This window comes from Mustela lutreola, chromosome X (assembly GCF_030435805.1).
Source record: "Mustela lutreola isolate mMusLut2 chromosome X, mMusLut2.pri, whole genome shotgun sequence".
NCBI classification, from domain to species: Eukaryota; Metazoa; Chordata; class Mammalia; order Carnivora; family Mustelidae; genus Mustela; species Mustela lutreola.
The window spans coordinates 26,940,599-26,962,439 of NC_081308.1; the positions used below are offsets into that span (position 1 = coordinate 26,940,599).

The 21,841-nt window shown below is 41.7% G+C and overlaps 1 protein-coding gene across 7 annotated transcripts in view; it reads right to left on the minus strand.

Moving 5' to 3' along the window:
• DMD (dystrophin) overlaps positions 1-21,841 on the minus strand; it is a 2,248,143-nt gene that overhangs the window by 234,399 nt on the left and 1,991,903 nt on the right. For all 7 annotated transcript variants that reach the window (XM_059157899.1, XM_059157902.1, XM_059157904.1 and 4 more), the window contains exon 61: positions 68-146. In XM_059157899.1, the coding sequence (XP_059013882.1) occupies positions 68-146 (79 nt within the window). The remainder of the gene's footprint in view (positions 1-67; positions 147-21,841) is intronic.

Genomic DNA, 21,841 nt, shown 5'->3' on the forward strand with positions numbered 1-21,841 from the left:
AGCTCTTCATTCTTTGCTACCAAGATGCAATGAAGACATTATGCAATGAAAGGTGACAGCAACTTACTGGAAAGGAAGTGCTGGGACGCGGGCCCAAAGTCCCTGTGGGCTTCGTGCAGCTGCCTGATGCGGTCCTCAACAGCCACCTGGGAGGAAGAGGAGAGAAATGATGTTCTCTCATCACATATAATGAGGAGCAATTAAAAACAATGTACCCTTTTCGGTAAGATCTTTTGGGCCTCAAAAGCTGGAACACTAAAGCAACAATTTATAACCCTGGTTTTAATATCCGCTTACCATAGATGGCCTCTGAGACACATTTTTATCAAACCAAGGCCAAACAGAAAGGATTTGCTTTCTTGATAATGTTATAATGAGATTCCCCCCCCCCCCCCCCACTCTTACTCATTGGCAGACACAAACGAACTACTTACTACTCCAATGAGCACCATCAAAAATGTAAACTCTAAATCTTCCATGCAGAGGTTAGGGAGGTTGTCATTCCCTGTTCCACATGATGGCTAAAGGAGCTCAGAAAAGGCATATGTTTTGTCTTAGTCTGTTGTTTTGGACTCATGTATTTTGGAATCCTATTGATGATTGATGGATCACTGAGTGATAATTAACAAGTAACCAATAGTTGATTTTTACTCAAGTATGAAAGAAGTGGAGGCAAGGCTTAAATACAGGCTATGGGGAGAAAATGAGATCAAAGAAATTTTCAGATTTTAGTTTTTAGGAGACTTGAAAATTAGTACGAAGTATATCTTTAGGTGGCATGAGATAAAAATTACCACTCTTTTTTTTTCTCTATTAGGTTTTTCTGTAATACATGGACACCATCCTGATAGCTTAGTGAATTCCATTCTGGGTGGGGAAAAAGGAAGAATTTTATGGGTGAAATGGTATACTTTGCCATCTGGCCTTCTGCCAGCCGGGTATTAGTGGTGACCCCAGGTCTGTAGGCTCCATAAATCTGGATCTTAATTTGGTTCTGAAAAGCCCATGCTAAAAAAGGGGTTGATCAGTTCCTGCCCAGAGCCAGCAAACTTGGAGTGAGTTTGCTCCTATGGTGTGGATAATTCCCTGGAGATAAAATGAGTATTAAATGGATCAGAAATCTGGCTCAGGTAGTCTGATCTAAAGCCGACTCCGACCTTGCACTATCAGTCAAAGGCCTGACATAGATTGAGAACAATCTTCCTTTTTTTACCTTCTCCAAGCCTTGCCCATCTTTGCTGGGACCAAATATTTGGCAAAGCATGTGGAGTTCCAAACAGTGCGGGATTTGCCTCACTGTTACACTCACGAAAGCATGAAGAACACTTCAGACATCCTTCCCAGTCGTATGACCCTGCGTTACCAACCAAACTCAACCTGCCCGTCCTGCTATATTCCATCCAGTGTAACACTTGTAGGACTTGTTCTTGCTGTTCCTCCTCTCTAGACTGTTCTTCTCCCCCTCCTCTTCCAGTTCAGGTCGTTCCTATATTTATATGCCCCCTTTTCGAGTCCCCCAGGGTTGGAAGTGCTTGCTTCCTCAGCATCCTCACAGCACATGGTGTCTACTTGGAGCACATCTATCCTACCATCTCTTTGAGTCCCATGGACGTGAGTATCTCCCACAATGCACTGTGGATTCCTTGATAGTCGGGACTATTCTGGGCTTACCTCTCTTGCCCTATGCTTCCTTTGGCAGGATGCCGTGAACCCTGAACACCCTAAGTGGCAACAAAGGTTTAATGACTGGTTGAACAAACTAATGTGTATGGCTGACTGATAGAGACAGACGGATATGGGGGAATAAATCAGAATGTGTACTGACACTGACTACACTCTACATGCCCCTGGGTATATTGTTCTATTGTTAACTTTCCTCATCTGTAAAATGGGACAATGATATGCCATACCTCACAGAATTTTTGTGGGAAATGGCTAGGACACGTGATGTGTTTGGCCTGTTTTCTTTCATACGGTGATTACTGAATGAATGCTAGCAACTACTGTTATGTTGCCTTATAATTAATATATGGAGAGGAATAGGTTATTGAGGGCAAGGCAATAAATGTGACAAAAAATGGCTAATATGTTTTTAATATTTATTTATTTGAGAGAGAATGTGTGCATGAGTGGGGGGAGGGGCAGTGAGAGAGAGGGAGAAGAGAATCTCAAGCAGATTCCATGCTGAGTGTGGAGCCTGATGTGGGGCTCCATCTGAGATCATGACCTGAGTGGAAAGGAAGAGTCAGATGCTCAACCGACTGTGACACCCAGGCGTCCCCCCAAAATGGTTAATATTTATTAAGTACTCTGTTCATGGCAATATGAATTAACTTATTTAAATTTTCGCAGTAACTCAGTGGTAAGAATTCATAGTATCTGCCCACTTCACTGATGTTGGAACTGAAGCATGAGAGGTTAAAAAATCAACAACAACAACATTTGACTAACTTTAAATAGTAAATTGGCAGAGCCAGGATTCAAATTCATTCTGGCTCATGCTCTTAACTGCTATTTTAAGGATAAAAGTTGAAAGGCAAGTATTTTATCCATATTTAATCTGCAGCTGGCCTTTCCATTTACTAAATGCAGAAGAAATCTGGTGTCCACAACTGTGAAAGTTTAGACATTGGTATATTGGTATATTTCAAGGTCAGTTCCTGGTCATAAAGAAGGTGATGCCATAAGATTATAGAGAACACATGCAAATGAATGTTTAGAATATGTAGTTGTTTCTATATGCAGAATGGGTCATTTCATGAACAAATTAATCAAGAGATGATTGTGAACGTTTTGGGGGTGGGGAAGATGGGATGAGGAGGTCACTGGGGCGTGGACAGTCATCGGAGATGTTTTCACATCCTAAGAGAGAAATCCCAAGGGGAATATGTGACCATGTCACAGGCCCTGCCCCTGGGCAGTGATGTCGGTAGCTTCAGAGCGGCCAGGCGGAGACAGATCTGAGTCCATCGGAGACCGCTCATCTCTGAGGGGTGTTTTCTTCTTAACTAAGGAGACCTCCAGAGGTAGTTTCCCTCTACACACAATATCGTCAAGAAATGAAAAGGAGACAGGAGTGAATCCCCATCCCAATAACTCAAAGTTAAGAAAATGCATCAGAGAGACTGAAATTAAAGCTGTGTCATGAACTGAAATGAAAAATTTAGGAAACAGTATTAGAATAACTAAAGAGGGTGCCTGGGTGGCTCAGTGGGTTAAGCCTCTGCCTTCGGCTCAGGTCATGATCTCAGGGTCCTGGGATCGAGGCCCCCATCGGGCTCTCTGCTCACCAAGGAGTCTGCTTCCTCCTCTCTCTCTGCCTGCCTCTCTGCCTACTTGTGATCTCTCTCTGTCAAATAAAAAAATAAAAATCTTGCAAGAAAAACTAAAGAATTAAGCATACAACATTTCTTTTCACAGATTATCTTTGGAGAAAGGTATTGCATGGATTGAAAGCACGGGTGAATAAACAAAGACATCGTTTTCAGAAAGAGAAAACTTTGAAGTGTAGCTTCCTACTGTAGCTACAGTGTAGCTACAGTGTAGCTACCTAAGAACAAAGGCACTTTATTCTGTGAGCAATTAGGCAAGGAAATGAAATCTGATCATCTTCTGCAACAATAAGCCCCATGCATTGGACCTTTCTAAGTGGCTGTGTTTTGAACCATTTGCAAGTCCTCTATACAGACTGGGGAGCAAAAGTTTTTGTAATTGATACACTGGCACCTTGCATTCTGGCAGAATTCCTTTTTTACTCGGTTAATTCTCTTTTCATTTGACAAGTATCTGTTCAACCTGAAAGAGACACATAAGGAGCAGTCTCTGGTTTGGGGACACAGAGAGGTTTGGAGGTGAGGAAGAGGGAGGGGTAGGCCAAGGAAAGGCCTGGGATGAAACATGGCTGTTGCAGGGGACGGTGAGGCACAGTGAGCTAGGTGTCTTGGAAGCAGAGTTTGAAAGCAAGGCATTTCAGACTCGGAGACTCAAGATTTCCCTGGCAAGGCCAAGGGAACCAGGGAAGACGTCTGCACAGGGACCCATGACTTGACAAGCAGCTCGGGCTTAGGAAGTTGAGTCTGGCAGCGAGGCCTTAAACAGATTCAAGAGGGACTGGAAGGTGAGACCAGGCAGAGGCTGTTGCTCTCACTCAGGTGTGGGGTGACATGTGTTGCATTAAGACTATGTGGCCTGGGGGCGCCTGGGTGGCTCAGCAGGTTAAGCCAGTGCCTGTGGCTCAGGTCATGATATCAGGGTCTTGAGATCGATCCCACGTCGGGCTCTGCTTGGCGGGGAGCCTGCTTCCCCCTCTCTCTCTGCCTGCCTCTCTGCCTACTTGTGATCTGTCTATCAAAATAAATAAATAAAATCTTAAAAAAAAAAAAAAAGACTGTGTGGCCTGGAGTGGGAGAGAAGGCGCAGATAAGGAGGTGTTTTGAAAGAAGGAAGAACTGATTAATTTTGGGGCTGGAACTTCATTTTGGAAGAAACCAAGAGAATGTCTGTATTTGCAGTGTGGAAGACTGGGACGATAAGGATACTGGTGATGGAAATCCCAAAAGTGGGGGATGGCATATGGCTGGATGAATTCATATGGAACATGATGTGTTTGACCTAACCATGAGATTTTAACTGGAGGTGTTGAGTAGAGCCAGTTGGAGATGAGCAATTTGTCTGTCATTAAAGGCAGGAAAGGCAAGTGAGAATAAAAGGGTTGGGACTGAGCATTAGAAGGTGAGCAGGGTAGGAGGAGCTAAAGGAGTAGAACTAGATTCTTCAAAGAGATAGTTTCTTCTGAATGAACAGGCAACACCTCTGTTTTCTTTCTTTCTTTCTTTCTTTCTTTCTTTCTTTCTTTCTTTCTTTCTTTCTTTCTTTCTTTCTTAAAAGATTTCTTTATTTTAGAGGGGGTGAGGGGCAGAGGGAAAGGGAAAGAGAGAATACTCACACCTCTCTCTGAGCCTGGAGCCAGACATGGGGCTCTATCCCATGACCCCGAGATCATGACTTGAGCTGAAATGAAGATTTGGCTGCTCTACTGAATGAGCCATACAGGCGCCCCGACCTCTGTTTCCTTTTATAAAAAGAAATACAAGTATAACATCTTTCGGGAAGCATACATCCTGTTTCCACTATTAGATCATAGATCATGAAGGCTTAGAACTGGAAGAATCCTTATCTATTGATACACAAAGGTCTATTCTTTAGAACTATCCCAGATGGGCAAAAAACTGCCATATGCTCCTTGAGTACTCATAATCTAGTTTGCAGTATTCCTCAGTAAAAGCATGTCAGAGAAAATTTTTTAAAAAGGTCTTTTTTCCTGTTTTGTTAATTTTGGCCAGTCTAACTGGTGTAAGGTGATATCTCAATGTGGTTTTAATTTGAATCTCCCTGAGGGCTAATGATGATGAACATTTTTTCATGTGTCTGATAGCCATTTATATGTCTTGATTGGAGAAGTGTCTGTTCATATCTTCTGCCCATGTGTTGGAGAGGATGTGGAGAAAGGGGAACCCTCTTACACTGTTGGTGGGAATGCAAGTTGGTGCAGCCTCTTTGGAGAACAGTGTGGAGATTACTCAAGAAATTAAAAATAGAGCTTCCCTATGACCCTGCAATTGCACTCCTGGGTATTTACCCCAAGGATACAGATGTCGTAAAAGAAGGGCCATCTGTACCACAATGTTTATAGCAACAATGGCCACGGTGGCCGAACTATGGAAAGAACCAAGATGCCCTTCAACGGACGAATGGATAAGGAAAATGTGGTCCATATACACTATGGAGTATTATGCCTCCATCAGAAAGGATGAATACCCAACTTTTGTAGCAACATGGATGGGACTGGAAGAGATTATGCTGAGTGAAATAAGTCAAGCAGAGAGAGTCAATTATCATATGGTTTCACTTATTTGTGGAGCATAACAAATATCATGGAGGACAAGGGGTGTTAGAGAGGAGAAGGGAGTTGGGGTAAATTGGAAAGGGAAGGGAATCACGAGAGACTATGGACTCTGAAAAACAATCTGAGGGGTTTGAAGGGGTGGGGGTGTGGGAGGTTGGGGTACCAGGTGGTGGGTATTGGAGAGGGCACGGATTGCATGGAGCACTGGGTGTGGTGAAAAAATAATGAATACTGTTTTTCTGAAAATAAATAAATTGAAAAAATTAAAAAATATATACAACACAAAAAGATGTAAAAAAAAAAAAAAAGGTCTTTTTTTTTTTTTTTTTTTTTTAATACGCTCCATGAGGATAGAGACATATCTTTCTTTCCCTACTATATCCCCGGTGACTAGCACAGTACTTGCACATAGCAGATATTCTAATTATTAGTTGAATGAATTAATGTACAGTTTATTCAAGAAATATCACCCTAAAAACTGCATTTTGCATGAAGAATTCCCTATTGTGTGATTCCCAGCAAAATTTTTGGAAAGACCTCCCTTCTCCCACAACTCCCTTCCTCCCTCTTTTCTTTCCTTCCTTCTTGATGATCAAAGTTTAAAAAAGAAAATCATTGGGGCGCCAGGGTGGCTCAGTGGGTTAAAGCCTCTGCCTTTGGCTCAAGTCTTGATCCCAGGGTCCTGGCGCCTGGGTGGCTCAGTGGGTTAAAGCCTCTGCCTTCCGCTGGGGTCATGATCCCAGGGTCCTGGGATAGAGCCCCGCATCAGGCTCTCTGCTTGGCAGGGAGCCTGCCTCCCCCCCCCTCTCTGCCTACTTGTGATTTCTCTCTGTCAAATAAATAAATAAATTCTTTTTTAAAAAAAGGAAAATCATTTAGAATGACTGATCCTACAATACTGGACTCAAAAAATTTTATAGTAATAATGTGCAAGGCAAAGCAAGAGCCCAAATCTCCTTCCTATTTGTTTTGTTCAAATTTTTAAACAATCATATTCGAGAGCTGTGAGGACTATATATTATTCACCTTTGCTTTCTCATTTCAGATGAGTTCTGTAGGCAGTGGACTGTTTGCAGAGACTTTCCTTCTTTCATGCCTTTAAGAAATGTTTCTTCATTCATTCAAAGGATACTAGGATGCAAGTTACTTGCTCATGAAGATACATTATCTTATTCATGGTATAGCACAGGGCCTAATACCTGGGAGATGGTCAATAAGTAATTGATAAACGTGATGAATGAAAAGACTTTTTGAGTTCTTGTTATCTTTCAGGCACTATGCTCAGTATGATTATGGTAGATTAGAGAGCAAAATTTGGGGGATAAGGAATGAACACCAAGTCATTCAACTAAATTGATGATAACACGTTCTATTCCCAGCTTTGACTATTTCCCAAAGCTCAGTCCATTCCACCATGGGTTCTAAATGACATCCTTATTTCATTTTTTCCCCAAATTGCTTTAAATTAAAAAGAGAAGAAAAAGGAGAGATCATAACACTAGGGCTCCAAGAAATGATTTCAAGTTAATTCATCTAAATGCAAATGTTACTTAACTTTATTTTCAATTCTCAAGGGCTTTTTCTTTTGACTTGTTAATCACTTTTATGTTTTCATCTTCACTGGAGGTTTAAGGAGAGCCAAGGAGTCCTGCTGACGTGGGAAGATGCTGCTCAACAACGTGATTTCTACTGAGCATCCCAGCGTTCTAATGGGTGCGTCATGCATCGATTGTGTTTACCCCAGTCTTGGGAAAAGATGTAACTGGGCAGGTACATTTCCATTTTCTGGCTTTCAGTCTGTCTAGACCTTAACTAAATATCCATAGGCATGCAAGAACTAGACTTCACACCTACACTAATGAGCCCGTTTAAAAAAAAAAAAACCACAACAAACAACAAACAAAAAACAAAACAAAAACCGTTTCCTTGTGCCTTGTGCCATGATGATAGTGAATAAATCACTCACATGTACACAAATGACTCTCTGTGGTCTATTCATGAGGGTTTTTCCCTGAAATTTTGCAGTTTTCTGTATGCATGTGTCTGTGTTGGGGAGGCCTTCATAATTCATTCTTATTTCCAAACCCTTACTTGTAAAACTCACAAATACATGCTCAATCATTGTCCTGGAAGCTCTTGAGATGTATTATAGTTTCTGTTAAACTCCTAATTATAATCCTTTTCAGTTAAAATCCATTGTTTTAACTCTGATTTATTTAGAGTTGTGCCTGAAAAAAGAAAAGAAAAGAATGGTCTGAGACAAGATTTGGAACGAGAGCTTTTGATAGGTACAGTTCTGTGGCAGAACCATCCAGGCTTGTTGAATGCAAAGATAGCGGCTGAGTTCTCTTTTCCTTCCAGTTATTTATGTGTTTTCTTGACATTGAGACACCTTTGAGTTAAAAAGAGTTTCTTGTGATTGGCTTCAGAATAGATCATGGGGAAGCAACCAGTGCTAACAGAGCGCTCAGAGTGAGGACATAATTATTAGCTGATTTTGGGTGATTTATAGCACGGACGCTAACAGGTGCCATCTGAGACCATCATTCATCCACTTCTCTCTATGTTCCTCTCTCACAGCATTTTTGCCCCTTCTATTGTACATTTCTGTGTTGATTCCCTTCTTTCTTCATCTCTGATTTTTTATTCTCTGTTTTCCCTTTTTTTTCTCCTCCATTCACCTCTCCACTTCCTACTCGCCCTCCCCAGCGGAGTTCTGTACAACCATCAGTGACTAAGATGAAAGGGCTGTCCCCCTCTGCCGGACAGGTGAGGCGTGCTGTCAGTCGGAACCCAGCCTAGAGCCAGCTGAAGGGCCGCAGAACTTGCCACCCCCCAAACATGACTCTGGCATAAGAATTGTTTAAGCTCCTTAGTTTTTCTGAAACTGCAGGCAGACCCTGGGGAAGCCCTGAAAATGGCAGAAGTTAAGTTTTTTAAAGAGATATTTACATTTATAAGGGAAATTTGCATTTTAAGGGTGGCTCCAGCTCCGCCTTGGGAAAAAGAGAATGACTAAATCTCTAGAAAGCCTTATCAACGGAAAAAACAAAAGTGAAATCTGCATAAGAACCTTACCCTTGTTTACTGTGCTTTTCCTGGCAGCCTCCCCTACCTGACCTATTCCATTCCTAGACCCCAACATCTCCCTTTTGTCTTCAGCTGCAGGTGGTATTAGAGGTGGTAGCTGGGGCCATTTCCACGAGTTATTCAGTTTTCCTTGGTCTCTCCCTCGTATACATGTTATTTAACTTGTTTGCCTCTCTCCTGCTCATCTGTCTTTTTTTTTTTTTTTAAAGACTTTATTTATTTATTTGAACAGAGAGAGAGAGAGAGAGAAATCACAAGCAGGCAGAGAGCCAGGCAGAGAGAAGGGGACACAGCCTCCCTGCTGGCAGAGAGCCCTGTGGAGCTCTATCCCAGACCCTGAGATCATGACCTGAGCCAAAGGCAGAGGCTTAACCCACTGAGCCACCCAGGAGCCCTTCATCTGTCTTTTATTATGGGAGGTCTCCACCAAGAACCTAGAAGGATAGAGGAAATATTATATTTCCTCTCCCACATAGCCCATGGCTTCTCCGGGAGTATGATTCCCCTTCTTCTTCTTCTTCTTCTTCTTCTTCTTTTTTAAGATTTTATTTATTTATTTGACAAACAGAGATCACAAGTAGGCAGAGAGGCAGGCAGAGAGAGGGAGAGGAGGAAGCAGGTTCCCCGCTGAGCAGAGAGCCCAGTGCAGAGCTCAATCCCAGGATCCTGAGATCAAGACCTGATCCGAAGGCAGAGGCTTTAACCCACTGAGCCACCCAGGCGCCCTCCCCTTGTTCTGACGGACTCCTCCATCCACTGGAAAGCACGGAAGGACAAACGCCAAGTCCTGGGTCCATCATTAAGCCTTCAGCTCTGCCCTCACTGATTTCTAACGCGTACCTCGGAGGTGTGTTTATTGGTTCTCATGCTCATGCAACTGCCTCTTTCGGTGATAATGGAGTCAGGTTATATCAACATTGAGTTGACTTCATAGAGCCAGGCACCTTCAGGGTATCATTAATTTTAGTTTAGAAAAGCAGCAATCAGCCTCCTCTCCTGCTTCATTTGTCAAAATCTTTTGTTTTGGCTACATCTACAGACTGTGAGGAAAAATGTGATGGGAAGGCAGAGATCATAGGAAGCATTAATTCTGCCTTTTTTTTTTTTTTTTTTTTTTTGGTCTCAAAGAGATAAAAGTTGAATTACTCTGCTCGGCTGATGTAACTGGATGCCGATTTTATCTTAAAAAGATAGGTTCCATTTTAAAAGCTTTCCTAATGTCTGGCATGATGTGGAGCAGGAAGTAAAGTCAAGTGGGTCGCACCTTGCAATGCCATTACATTAAATCATTTGCATATCAGCCTCTGCTGCTTATTCCTGAGCTTCTATTTATTCCACATTTGGAAGATATCATTCTCACAGAAATTTCCCGAGGCCATTGTCTCATTCCTTTCTAGGGGCATTTTGGGCCACAAGTAGCAGAAGGCTCACAGGGTAATTACATAATTATCCCTCCTAGTATTAGCACACGGGAGTGTTCCCAAGGACCAGAAGTGGCAATTTGAAATAATTATCAAGGGACCATATCAGAACTGGTATCATGTGAAAAACAGACAACCTGTATAGCTGCCAGCAGATTCATCCTGAAATATGAAATCAGGAAGACAGATGAAAAAAGATACACCTCCAGTAATTACACATTTTTTCCTGTTTCCTGGTGAAGTTCTTCTATTTTGGGCAATGACATGCTTGTAGATTTTCAGTTTGTTCTACTAGTGACCTTAATAATAATGGTCAACAGGGAGAATTTGCTCAAACATGCACACAACTCTCCTTAACCAAGGAAATCCACATTCCTTAATACCCACACTACCTGCAGCATTTCCAAAGCTCCCTGACCTTGGCTCCCTTCACAGTCAATTTGACCACATATCCGAAAACCTTGTCTGCCAGGAGCCCCTGTTTCCAGTTCCCAGCTCTCCTCCCGGCCGCTGAAAAGAGCCTTTCTCTTGGCTCACTGATGCAGAGCTGCCAAACCAGTATCAGGTCCGTTGGTTACAAATCAATAAACCGGAAGATCTCATCTAGGGCACTTCCAAGTCTTGCAATAGTTGGTCCTTCTCCCTCCTTTGCATATCACAAAACAAGGCACAAGCTAAAGAGGGAAGTACACTTCGTGTTTTTTAACAAAGCACAGAGGCTGGTGCAATGCCCTTCTATTGTTTCTTGGTATGGATTTGTCAGAGCTGGAGTTAAATTGGACAGGTCCTCACTCCCTGTTTCTAGTCTCACTGCCTGCCTGGGCCGCTTTACACTCCTCAGGCTGAGCACTCTCTCACTCCCACCAACCCCCAGCCTCCGCCCCCCACCGCCATACCTTCACCCCAGCTCTAAGGTGGTTTCTAAGCTCCTTGGACAGTCCTAAGACTTCCCTGAACTATTGGAGGTATTTTCACTTCAAATCCAAAAGCTATTTTTTTCAATGTGGCTTTACATGGTATAGAAAACTACAGGGAAAAACATTCCCAAATACAGTGTGATCTTTTATAGGAGAAACAAAAGATCGAATTTCTAGGTCATCACGGAAGTAGGTATACTTCCTTGAGCAATAATCTGAAGTACTTTATGAGATTCTTCCTTTCACTAAAGCAAGAAATCCTAAAATCCATCAGGATATGTGCACTGTACCTTGACTTTCTTTTTAATCCTCAAGTGAAACCAAGACAGTAAAGTGTAATAAAAATGCATATAGCCCCAGGCTTTGTGCCTTAGCAAAGAGAGAAAAAATAAGCTTCTTGACTTAATATGTCTACTGTGAATAATCAGCCACTGCATTTTGGGATCTTGCTTTATAATCTTAACGTATAACAGTGAACTCCGTGTTTGTGGTGTGAGAAGAATAAAGGAGTTTTTCGCTTTCTTTGAAAAAAAAAAATAAAAAGATTTCCCCAGTTTCCCAAACCAGACGCATGTGTTAACTTAAAAGAAATGAAACCAGGGGCTGTAATCTCTTGAGTTTTACTAATACATTTTTTTGCATCTTCCCTAAAGTTGTCAATGAAGTATGGGCAAGGTAAGAGAGGGTCCCCCCTCTGCAAAACAATGTGGCTAACATTTGTTTTGGATACCTTCTCAGTCTCATTCCCAGATGCTTAGCCTGTCTGGCCCAAGTCTCGGTTCTTTGTTGATTAATAAATATCGCTAGGAAGATCAATGATTGCTCATAATGGGCTTCCAGTATCACAGCTGTGAATATTTGCATTTTAAGAGCAATTTTAATTAAATAATTAAGCAATTAATTACTCAAATACTTATTGAGTCCTTATAAGGCACTTCACTAGGAGAGGAAGGGGAAAAAAAATAAATAAAACAAGGAGTCTATTTTCTATGAATTTATGGATTAGATATTTTCAAACAGGTATAACAAAGTAGCTTGGGAAAGGTCTTAATATACCCAGTCATTCTCCAATTTGACTATGTATCACTACTACCTGAGAAATGTCTAAAAAACAGATACTTAGCTAGAAATTCTCTAGAACTTCTGACCTAGTCCATTAGCCACTGGGGCTTGAGAATCTGTACTTTCTTTAAAGCTCCACCAAGGACTCTGGCATGTAGCCCATTTTTGGAGCCACAGGTGTAGTGGAAAGGCCACCAGTTCTAAGGGACAGGAAGACTTGAGTTAGAATGTCTTACTAGCTACTTGACCTTCTGCATCTCATCTAAGTGTCTACAGGCCTTAGTTTCCTCATCTATAAATAGAAGTACTGAATACCAGCAACAGTGACAATAGTCACCACAGATAACATTTATAGAGCATTCACTGTGGTCCCAGTGCTGTGTTTATACTTTAGAGGTAGACTGCGCATTTGAGTCTCTCCTATCAGAAAATAAACTTAATGAGAGTTGGGTATAGTCTATTTCATTCACCTCTGGATCCCCAGGATCCTGGTTGGCACCTGTCTCATAGTAGGTAGCCAATTAAATATTTAAAAGAATCAACAACCAAATGATGAAGGTCCTTCCATTAGGACCATTTTACTTTTTAATTTGTTGTTTTTAAAAAGATTTTATTTTATTTTTTTTATGACAGAGAGAGAGAAAGAGAGAGACAGGGAGCGGGCACGCATGAACGAGTGGGTGGAGGAGCAGAGGGAGAGGGACACGCTACTCTGCAGTGAGCGTGGAGTATGACACGGTGCCTGATCGTACGAGCCTGAGATCATGACCTGAGTCAAAATCAAGAGTCAGAGGCTCAACTGACTGAGCCACCCAGGTGTCCCTAGGACTTTCTTACAGGTGAGCACACTCATGTATGGATAATGAGATGCTGGAAAGTGTGTGCCTGGAGAGTCCATTTCCTATTAGAGACCCTCTCATTTTCCTGGCAACTGGGCACCTGGTGGCTCATTGGGTTAAGCCTAAGACTCTTGATCTTGGCTCAGGTCTTGATCTCAGGTCATGAGCCCCAGCCCCATGCTGGGCTCCATGTTGGGTGTGGGGCCTACTTAAACAAACAACAAACAAACAAAAAAGAAGCCTAACAGCTCTTGAGGTGATAGACTGTGTAGAACGTATTAATGAAGGAAGTTAGTTTTAAGCAAGGCCTTCGAAGTTGGGTAAGAATTTGATGGGCCAAAACAGATGCAAGTTTCCATGTGGTCAGAGCAGAATGAACAATTTTTTTTGGCACTAGTAAAGGCCTGGATGTAGAATATAAGCAGAGGGAAAACTGAATAATGTGAGGCTGGAAATGTAGCTGGGGTTAGATCAGAGTAGTACTTGTTAGTCAGGTTTAAAAACAGAGACTTTGTCATTTATGGGAAAGCGTGAAAACATTTTAAAAAGTAATTATTAAAATTCTCATTACTTTTACTGCATTTACAGGATAAAAAACTCAAGGAAAACAAAGAAATGAAAATCTTTAAAAACCTGTCTCCCCTTTACCACACCTTTCCAGCCATCTTGCTCCCCATCTTGGTGGCAACTGTGAGTCACATTTTCATATTTTACATTATTTTTATCAGTAAAGAAATACCACGGTGAGAGCAGTGAGTTCTAGGATGACCTGAAGCATGGAACAGGTGTAGAAAAGATAAGCTGCCAGGAATCAAAACAAGAGCTGGTGTGATAGCTGGTTAAAGTAAGGGGACCGGCGGGGTGGGGTGGGGTGCCTGGGTGGCTCAGTGGGTTAAAGCCTCTGCCTTCAGCTCAGGTCGTGATCCCAGGGTCCTGGGATCGAGCCCCACATGGGGCTCTCTGCTTGGCAGGGAGCCTGCTTCCCCCTTCCCCCCACCGCCTGCCTCTCTGCCTACTTGTGATCTCTGTCGGTCAAATAAATAAATAAAATCTTTTTTAAAAAAGTAAGGGGACTGGGCTTTCATCCTATGTGACAAGGACATGTGTATGAATCAGGACAGACCCATAGTGTCTTGGGGCAGAGCCTGATAGGATAACCCAAAGCAGTCAATCAAGAATGGTTAAACAAAGACTCGGTGGAATGATGGAAAGAATACAAAGGGGGTGGGAGTGAATTCTCAAAGCCCGTCACGTCATTCGTCCTGATGTTAACAAGAGCTGTACTATGGCTTTGGTAGAAATACTGTATCTGACTAAAAAAGACGACCTGTAAAGCATGTAACAGCATCTGCTACAAAGGAAGCACTGAGTAAATGGTAGCTGTCACTTATTTGGGTTAAAAGGTGGGTCAGAGCAGAAGTGGAATGGGTAGATTTGGCAGACACATCCCTGGGGGAAGTTCTGTGTCTATCTTGCCTCTTTTGTTATCAGTATACAGGCGGGCCAGTTGGGGATAGCTAGGTGATTACTCTCTTTTAGCAGAGTCTAAATGAGTCTAGAGTGGAGACCATGAGAGGTGAGCTCAAGAACCAATTATTCCACAAGCAGTCTGGAGTGCTGTTATGCACTGCGTGTTTATGTTGTGCCCAGTGGCAAAGACAGGATGTGAAACACTCCTGCTCTCAGGAACCTGTGTCTTGTGGGAAGAGCACTGCACACGGGACGAATCAGACTCTTTATGTGCCCGCCTCTGTGTTCCTGAAGTAAGAAGTGAGAAAGCCGTGAGGTCTAGAACAATCTGGGAGGGTTCACTATGCAGGTGACACACACAGATCAATCCAGAGTCTATGTAGCTTAGCATCTCATGCCCACTGAGGACTAGTGTTTGAACAGGCATTTTGTATGCCATTATTGACATCATCTTAATGGATTAAACATTCCCAAGACTTCAAATACTTTTGCTTATACTGTTGATTTTTTTCTTTCATTTTGGTAAGCAAACAATTCGTCATTCTCTTCCCTTCTTTTAGGCATTTCACATTTGTTTGCAAAGAGCTTTCAAAATACAGTGATTACAATGGTTTGTTTTCTTGCCTTCTCTTCATTTTGTCACAGTTGATTTTTTTCATGGCTATGTGAATATAGACAGTTGGATATAAAGCATTCAGTGATTTTGTGTTGAGATAAAAATAGTGGGTTTTACACAAGTAAAGAGTTGGTATCATTACTGTTCCTCCTTGAAAATGATTTTATTGCGCTGATGACAAACTTTCTTCTAGACTTTTCTAAAGTAATGTTAAACCTCATTCATACAACTTTGAACATCTTGTCCTTGATCTAGGATTGAACACATTTCACATCTTGGAAAAAACTTTTTTTTTTTTTTTGGTTAGCTGATCTTTTTATCCCTTCAGGCATTAACCAGTCTTTTTATTTTCTGAGCAGCAGTTCTGGAGCTAAATTCCCTGAAGGCTAAAGCAACTACTGGATGGTTCAAAATGTATAGTGCTAAAACTTTGCTTTTGTTGTATTATTATTTTTTTTTAGTAAAAATCCCACAAAGAAAACTATGCTCTTGATTAGGAAGACATAATGCAGTACATTTCCACAGATTTCACTCTAATTTGGAACTTTCAGAATTTCCATCTGAGCTGGCACTGACACCCAACTCTGTAATATGTACAAAAGAGAAAATACATCACAGTAAACTTCCAGAGTAAATAAGTCTCCCTCCAGCCCAGGGATATTTAAACAGATCAGAAACAAACTAGTATTTTAAAATAATACTTTCATAAGGCAATTTATATGCTAATCACAGATGATTTCCCTTCTGGTCACCAATGCAAGCTTTAAAAACATTACATACAAAATGGTAGGTAAGGTGGGGCACCCGGGTGGTGCAGTTGGTTGAGTGCCTGGCTCTTGGTTTTGGCTCAGGTCATGACCTCAGAGTCATGGGATCAAGCCTTATGTCGGGCTCCACGCTCAGTGTGGAGAGCTCAATGGAGCTCTCTCCCCCTCTTTTTGCCCCTTCCTGCCATGTACATGCTCTCTCTCTCTCTCTCTTACTAAAATAAATAAATCCTTCTTAAAAAAATGAACAGTATGTGAGTTAACCCAAATTAATATTGGTCTTAATATTTTTCAAAAATCTAGGATTTAGACATTTCACTAATTCAATCTAGCCTTTCTGTCCAAAAGTTAAAACAGTTGGTTATAATCTCAGTAACAAGTGTCAAGAAATGTAAATAAGAACAAAAGAGTCATCCTTAAGAATTTATCAGAGAATAAAGGTTTTTGTGGCATCTCTTACTACATATTTGCCCATGAGGTATCTTTATCTAAAGAGCAGCATTTCTCAACTTGGTCATTATGAACATTTTGGTCCAGATAATTCTTTGTTGTTCCATCCAGTGCGTTTGAGGGTGTCTAGCAGCATCCATGACCTCTATGCACTAGAAGCCCAATGGCACCACCTCCCCAGCTGTGAACAAAAATGTCTCCAGACACTGCCATGTACATGAGGGCCAAAAATCACTGGTCTGTATTAAACCTCACTTTCTACTTCTTATACGTACATGATGATGCTGATATTTGAAATAAGACCTCAGTTCCAGTCCATCATTCTGTCCCATCACTCTAATATAATAATGGGGATGGAAAATTAACAGTCCCAAGTCATACAGAGACTATCCTCAGATTGGCCTAATCCAGAATCCCTTTAAAAGTCAATCTTGGTTCTGGAGCTCCCCATGGAGCTGTCACAGACTTCCTAAAATCTGCATGGTGATTTAATGACTACTTCTGCCCAATCCTGTTTCTTCCCTTCTCACTTCACAGGTATTATTCTCCAATAAATTCTGTCTTGGCATCTGTTCCCCAGAGGACCCAACCTGCAACACTGATTAATCTATCAGTCAGAGCATTCCATTCTCTTAGCCCTAGATGGGCACTCTCTCTCCATCTGAGCCACTCACAGTCAGGCCCCCAAAGTTTCTCAACTCTTGGGTGAGAGTAGCTCTGTCTCTGTTTTGCTGGGGATGTGGAGGATGTTCAGAGAATGCAGAGGGGCCCGAAGCAGTGTGGCTGCCTGAAAACCACTGCTGCTAGCACCAGCCTTTGTTTTTTATCTTGACTAACATGAGTTTTCTGCCACAGCCAAGAGTCCAACCTACTACACTCCATAATAAAGGGGAAACTACAGAAATATTTGGGAAAATTAACAAGGAGCCTAGAAGTTGTTATAAATGAAATCAGGACAATAACTATTAAGAATTAGGTATACAACTTGTTCAAGAATTATGAAGCATTCTGCCTTCTTAAGTCTAAACACACTTCATAAAAGGTGGGAGAGGGAAGAATTATACCCATTATAGCAAATGATTCTACCAATCGCTGCATTAATTTTCTGATGATTTTCTCTAATCTCAGCATGGAGAAGTAGTGGTTACTGAATAGTGCATAGTAGCGGCTGTGAGGTCATCAATGCACATTAGGTTCAATTTCCTATCAGGAGACATAGAGCTAATGTGGGTGTACTCCTACTCAGCATACCCCACCCATTCCCATTTCCTATTCCTCATTGCTAACAATTAGGAGAAAAGAAAATTTACATGACTACAATATTTGATTTGAACCAATCTCTCAAGCTTGAGAATATTTCAATGTGTGTGCATTTAAGACTGAAGTAGGCCCATTTCAGTACTTTTTTTTTTTAAATAGAAAGATTTCTTTGAAAGTTCAAAGCCACATTTGTCCACTCCAAGTTTTTGAAAAGCTTCATTTGTGAAAAGCAACCTTGACTAGAGCTTCTGGGGATCATTAGTGGGAGCTGGATCGTCACAGGAGTTTCTGTGTTAGGAAGAGGTACTTGGACGTTTTAGCTCTAAGCTGCTGAGCACCTGGGATTTGGTCATTTGAAAAGGTGTCAGCTTTAAGTTTTTTTAGATTCCAGATAGAAGAGATATCATCTGGTATTTGTTTTTCTCACTCTGACTTATCTCACTTGGCATAATTTCCTCAAGATCCATCCATGTGGTTGCAAATGACAGAATTTCCTTCTTTCTCAAGTCTAAAGAGTATTCCATAAGGGGTAAGAGAATGGGGAAGTTGGCATTTAAGGGTAAAGACTTGCAACTAGTAGATACTCGAGCTCTGAAGACCTAATACACAGTACAGTGACTATAGACGACAACACTGTATTATTCTAAACATTCAGCTTGGTAAGAGGGAGATTTTTCATTGTTCCCAACACTATAAGAAATGATCATTATGTGATGGGATAGATGGCATCATCGTGTGAGATAAAATGTATCAAATCCTAAACTTACACAGTGTCGCATGTCAAATAAAAAAGGTGTTAATTGTTGACAGACCCTAATAGATCTCCTCTGTGTGTGTGTGTGTGTGTGTGTGTGTGTGTGTGTGTGTGTGTGTTTAAAGATTCTTTTAAGAGATTTGTATTATGGGCTCCCTCTTAAAATGAGAGCTTGGGGAGCTATTCCATTTTACTCTGTCTAGGAAAAGGTGCCTGACATTTTCTCTCAACAAGTTTCCATCCATGGTCAGTCACAGCACTGAAATATTCTTTGCCTCTTGGCTGGAGAGCTTGGTGTCTTGGTCACCTCTTCTGTTGCATAGTGTACAGTGGTAACACATGTGGGGGGACGAGGCCACCCACATTATGCAATATATGCTTTCTGACTCTTTCATGCTTACCAGTTACTGGCAGGGACTCTTAAGAAGTAGAGAACTCTAAACTGGGTTTTGAACATAGCAAGATTCCTGGAAATGACTCTTCTTTTTTTTATTCAAATGCATATGATCAAAAGGCTTTCCAAATATTGTTTTAATTGCCAAAGGACCAAGTCATAGGCCCCTTGAGTTTCTTCAGATGCCCATCATATTACTTGGAGCGCTGGCATAGGGTCCGGATTTCTCAGGCTATAGGCATCAGTGTTAACACAACCGTAGGAACAGGAGCACAATGGTCAGAGCCACGGGGGGTGGGGGGGGCTGTATCTCCAAGACCCTTGAGTGGGGCTTTGAACCACAGGGGAACTCACTGGAAAGGGAATAGTTTGCCACTGTGCACAAGGCCATTCCACTTCCGCACTCTCTCGAAGATCTTGAAAGGAGCAAATTAAATAGAAGGGGAAGTCTGGAGTTGGCAGAGGTGAAAAGATCTCAAAATGGCTGAAAAGTTTTTGGGGACTCTGACTTTGTCTGGGTGAAAATGATGAACTACAGTTTGCTACTCACTCATTCTGTTTAGGAGCTTTTCACCTTCATGGTGATGGTTTGCATTGAATCTATATAATAATCAAGGCATTTTCTCTTTTGTATTCGTGTGTGTGTGTGTCTGTGTGTGTGTGTTTTAGTCTATTTCTATCTCTCCCTGATTCTTTGTCTTCCATTCAAAGTCATTACTCTCCTCTTATTGCTGCCTTTGATGGCTGCCTTCTGTTACAGTCTGACTGCCTTTTTCTCCACCCGTTCCTCCAAATTAGGGGGTCCCCTCCTCCTCTTCTATGCAGCAACCTCTCTGCAGAATATGTCTTCACTTTTCCCTACTGTAGCCTCTTTCGTGATTGGCCAACAGCAAAATGAAACTTAGTAGAAGCCAATTCTAAAAACACTTTCAAAGGATGAAATCTTATCATTTACTCCCTGAATTACTGTCATCAGTAGAGTTGGTGCAGAACGGTATTCCATTTTGGGGCTCATTGGATAAGTATGAGTTCAACTTGGCGGCCATAAAATAACTGGGGAAAAATTTCATTCCTTTCCTCCTGTGTAGCTCAGATCTCTGTGACTGACCTTGTTTCTTTATTTCTAACTACGTCTGATGGAAAAATAACTTTTTTTTCCAACTTAAATTGTGTCTCTATAGTGCCTAAGATTTTCCTGGGCCTTTTATGAAGATCAGTACAATTTCATTTTCATTTTCTAGATGATGCAGCTTAATTTTGGAAAATTAGACTACATGCCCAGGGAAGGATTCAACATTTCCGGAGAACCTAGCATTTTCTGTCTTTCCGAAGACTAAAATTAGATCCTGTTTTAATGACTGTCCCTGCGACATTAAGTTCTATGTAATGAAAATGTTTCCATGTTCCTGCTGACAGACAACTTCCTACTCTTCGCTGATGTGGGTCTGAGGAATTCTGACAATCAACAATAATAATTGTATAAACATTAACGTTTACCAAGAGCTTGCTTTGTGCCAGGCCCTGCGCAAAGTTCTTTATAATGATTATTTCACATTTGGTCTTCCCAGTAACCCCATGAGTTATGAATACAAATGCTCTGGGCGTATCAGAACTGTTCACATTTGGTGACTGATTTAATAAAGATTTTTTAAACTGTCTGGTAAGCTCCCATAGTGCTTACTGTTCTGATTCTCTATACCACTCCAATGACACAAAGCCCATCCTGCTTCAAATTCTGGTATTATTATCATTTTCTTGTGTGTGGAGGAGGAGAAAAATAAACAGATCTTCTATTATTGACACGCACAAGAAAAGGCTGACATTGCTGACGCCTGGTTCCACTCTGGGATTTGTAGCAAATACCTCTGGGGCCCGTCAACCCACCTGTGACAGCGGTGTTATCAGCTGGGAAGGGTTCCAGGCAAATCCCAACCTCATCCCGAGTGGCTAACATCCCACCCCAAAAGAGAGCCACGAGTCTTTCTGTTTCCTGCCCCAGGGGTTTCCCCACAATGTCATGGGTGGACAGACACAGCCACAGGGGACTGAATGCTTCGGCAGCAACCCTCAACCAGTGGGGGTCAGGAGCAAGTAGATACAAGCTTCGGTTCTGCCTTTCAGGCTCTAGCTACCTATATTCAGTTGTATTTTATTCTGTACACTTCTCATGTGTTCCAGAGGACAGCTTAGCTTTCTTTGTTGTCTCATTTTTCTTGCTCTCTTTCTCCTGCTTCTGAGAATCAAGTCCTAAATAAACTTCCCACACCCAAGTCTTTGTTTTAATTCTGTGATGGGCTAACCCGAAGACACCAGGTCTTGGGACAGGCTTTGCTTCCAATAAGTGTGGACACTTGGAGAAAGCAGATAGGAGCACTATTAAAAACAGAATCTAGGTTGTTGACACTGAGAAGCTTACTTCATCCAAGATTTAAGACCCTATTAGTCAATCAATAAATATTTATAGTAAGTCAGGCATTGTGTTGGGAGCTGCTGTTGAAGCTGGAGAGTTAATCCAGGGTCTGGCAAAAAGGCTTGTTGGAACTTCTGCCTTAGAGCAGCAGCAAACAATAGAAAGAGTTTTAAAATAATGAGAGTTATCTAATCAGATCTGAATTTTTGGAGGATTATAGGGCTGCATAGTGGAGAAGGGATTAAGAAGCAAGACCAAAATCAACCAGAAAAACTAGGAGGCTGGCTAGTATTTGAGGCACAAGATGCTTGAGGCAAGCATGAGGTAAAGAAGGGAATGGACTTGAGAGATGGACTTGGGGACAGAGTGGACAAGACTTGGTGAGAGATGAGTATATTAGGTTTAAGGTAAGAGTGGATTCTGGGATAATGACTTGGGCAATTGTATTTCTACCTTGGGCAACTAGGGGAAGGGTAATGTTAAGAA